The sequence below is a fragment of the Zingiber officinale genome, chromosome 4A, assembly GCF_018446385.1.
Source record: "Zingiber officinale cultivar Zhangliang chromosome 4A, Zo_v1.1, whole genome shotgun sequence".
In the NCBI taxonomy this organism is placed as follows: Eukaryota; Viridiplantae; Streptophyta; class Magnoliopsida; order Zingiberales; family Zingiberaceae; genus Zingiber; species Zingiber officinale.
The window spans coordinates 14,735,740-14,739,131 of NC_055992.1; the positions used below are offsets into that span (position 1 = coordinate 14,735,740).

General features: G+C 42.9%; 1 protein-coding gene across 2 annotated transcripts; it reads left to right on the forward strand.

Annotated features, from left to right (window-relative positions):
* The first annotated feature begins 1,004 nt into the window (after positions 1-1,004).
* LOC121969603 (homeobox-leucine zipper protein HOX27-like) lies at positions 1,005-3,118 on the forward strand. Of its 2 annotated transcripts, none has more exons than XM_042519787.1 (5): positions 1,005-1,469; positions 1,868-1,963; positions 2,178-2,459; positions 2,540-2,619; positions 2,722-3,118. In XM_042519787.1, the coding sequence occupies exons 1-5, from the start codon at positions 1,020-1,022 to the stop codon at positions 2,951-2,953; spliced, it is 1,140 nt and encodes a 379-aa protein (XP_042375721.1). In that variant the 5' UTR covers positions 1,005-1,019; the 3' UTR covers positions 2,954-3,118. The 2 variants fall into 2 exon arrangements, with proteins under 2 accessions (XP_042375721.1, XP_042375722.1); XM_042519788.1 differs by having other exon boundaries at positions 1,868-1,939.
* The last annotated feature ends 274 nt before the right edge of the window (positions 3,119-3,392 follow it).

Sequence of the window (3,392 nt, forward strand, 5' to 3'; positions counted from 1 at the left end):
GTCAAACAGACCTTGTGCATTGAGTCGAGGTTGTCGTCGGAACAGTACCGAGGACGTCGGGGTGTTGGCGGTGGGACCAGACTGCGGCCACCGCACGTGGAAGCCCTGGGTGACGACGCTGCCGAGAGGCCAAGTGTCGATCAGGTCACGGCGGAGGCCCACTACTGCACCACCACGTCGCCTTTCGCTGGGCCGTCATCGCCATCAGTAGAAGCGGGAGCGGGCTCTCGGGGACACGCTCATGCTTCTGGTCGGAGGAGGGCGGAAAGGCGGGCGGCGGAGCATGCTGGGGGATGTGCGACGAGCACAGGAAGCGAATCGAGCAGGCAACAGCGTTCCCATCGCGGCGGCGAATAATAGCGTGGCACGTGTTACGCATCAAAAGCCATCATGTTATTTAGTGTATTCGACGAATCCATTAGATCATAAAACTGATAACCCAGGTTATCAATTGAAGCTCATGTTCCTTCCCTTTATCGTTTTTTTAATAAAATAAACAAGAATAAAAAAGAATAAATAAACAAAATAAAATTAAAAAAAGGAAAAACTCTGGTCCATCATCAATGACGACATACCAGTGCGGGATTTTCAGTGGAGCAGGTGCTTTTTCGGTTTTTCTCTTTAAAAATGCTTGTAAATGCATGAAAAATGTAAGCTATTTTATCCCTACTCTTCAATAAATAATTGTTTAAAAAAAACAATCAGCAGAATAAAACCAACACCGGAATCAATCTAATTACATCGCCCCATCCAGACATGTCTCCTCGCATCAAGACATGCTCATCCGAAGCCATATCCACAACAAGACAGGCTCGGAAATCGCCATTACTCTTCTTAATTAGCTGCATTTATTTGTTTCTTTGTCTCCATCTTCTAGGTTGAGTTTTTTTTGATGATTTGTACAACCACTACAACTAATTTGCACTAGTATTTTCATGTCACTGCGATTTTGGAAGCTTTCTCTTCTTCCTCCTCCTCTACGTTTCTTAGCGATTAATCATTTACGTTCTCTCTCAGACATGGAAGTGGGGCGTTGTAATCATTTCTGTTCTTTCTTATTTAAAGCTCGACCTCATCCATCATCATCACCTCCATTGCCAGTGTCTCCTCCATGCTTGCTCCTGCTCTGCTTCACTTCCATCCTCATCTCCCCCCTAGTGGCCTACCTCTTCATTAATTCCACCACCACCACCTTCCTTCTTATTATAACTCCTCTTCTTGATTCCTCACTTCTTCTGCAGATTTCCCAAGTAGTCCTTCATGGGCTTGGAGCTGGAGATAACGGAAGCCTCGCCGGAGAAAGCGAAACGCTCGGGGGTCCCGGTGTGCCCGCCGGCGCCGAGGAAGCCGTGGAAGAGGAAGAGCAAATTGGTGATAGGCTTCAAGAAGTACCACCCGGTGCCGGAGGATCTCGAATCGCTCTTCCTTCCGCTTCCCCCGTGCAAAAGAATTCGAATGATCGTACCAAAGTTTGTCGTTAATTAAGTGTACCTTTTTTCCTTTCTTTTTTCTTAGTGACGATCAATGAGAGAACAAACAAGATCACTCGGTGTGTTTGTTTTTTTTTTAATATCTCTTTGGCGATGTATATAAATCATGCCTTTGATTGATCTACGGATTGCTTAATCCTCGAGGAGAAGAAGATGAAAAAAAATAATAATACAAGATTGGCACGAGGATGAAAACTACTGGTGAAAGCATTCAACCATTAATGCAGTATCACTGTTCTCAATAGTCTAGAATCTTGCTCTGCAAGTCGCAAGCAAATTTTTTTTTTAAAGAAAACAAAAAAGAAAGAGATCATCTTAAAGTCGATCAAAATGCTACAGTTTTTCAAATCCTCATTAATGAGATTAATTTTTTGCAGCGCGAGAAACTGCTCGAGGGCAAACGGAGCTTCTTTGTCACTTGTGCTGCACTATTTCTGAAGGATTGTTTTGTAAGGAAACTGCAGGAAATTTATGTAATGATTTATTCAAAGATTGATTCCCACATTCCAAATAAATCTCGTACTTAAAATTCCTTCACTAGCCTCATTAAACCACACACAAAAAAGAATGAGAAAAAAACTTCCCTTTTTCATTTCTTCCTCCTCCACTCTATAAATCCTCCCGTCCCTTGTCTTTCTCCTTCCAGGAGTAACCAGGCCACCAATATATCTATCTCCCCTGTTTCAGTTCATGGAAGAAGAACTGGAAGAATGCAACATGAGCCTTGCTCTTGGAATCAGCGGATATGGATCGAAGAAAAGTACTAGTAATCGCACTACCACTACGCTTCAGTTTGATGCTCTGTTTCCGAATCATTCAAAAGAAGTGGAAAATGTAGCGAACGGAGGAAAAGAAACCAGCAATTGCAGCAGCGAGGAGTTTCTCGGCCCCAAAAAAAAGCTTAAGCTGACAAAAGAGCAAGTCTTCCTGCTGGAGCAAAGCTACAGCGAACGCGACACGGTTAATACGGTAATAAAACGTGTTAAAAAAGTGTTTTATATGATTGAATTTGAGTTTGTAATTGCTGTTTAAATGGTTTGTGATTGCAGTCACAAAAGCAGGACTTGGCCGATCGGCTAAGAATTCAACCACGGCAAGTGGAGGTGTGGTTCCAGAACAGGAGAGCCAGGTGCGATGCCCAATTCATTTTCTTGTCCCCCTGTTTCGATTGATTTGGAAGGGAAAAAGATTCTGTGGGCGAAATTGATTGAAAGGTTGGATTTTGATTCAGGACGAAGACGAGGCAGATGGAGTTTGACTACCAGTGCTTGAAAAGGTACTGCGAGAGGCTGTGCGAGGAGAACCGGCGGCTGAAGAAGGAGATGATGCATCTGCTGAAGGTGGCGACAGTCACCGCCTCCATGTGTCCTTCGTGCGAGAGGAGGGACGGCCTCGCTGCCGCCGCAGGAAAGAGCGCGGGTAAGTTGGCGCCGGAAAGAGCGCGGGGCAGTTGGCGCCGGTGAACGCCTTGCTTCTCAGCCGGCGAGGTTAACCGGTTACTATATGAATAAGAGGGAGTGAGTTTTGTATCGCTAAATCGAAGGAAAGATGGAACTTGTTTTTTATTTTTCCTTTTGTTTTCCATAAAAAACATTGTCTTTAATTGAATATATGTGTGTTTAAAATCACATTTTCAATCAAAATGATCATATTTATTACGGGATAAAAGGACAACTGGCATCTAGCTTATTGTAATGACTTCAGATTTTAATAAAAATAAGACATTAAACCACTCTTATAAAAGTAAGAACGACCTTACTCTCCTTACTTTTCTATGTCTACAATCTAATTTATACTATTACTAAAAAGATAAACTCAATCCAGAATATGAACAGTAAAAAACACCTATTAAATTGATCATAGAAATACGTATCCACCAACCAAAGAGAAATTATTCCAATA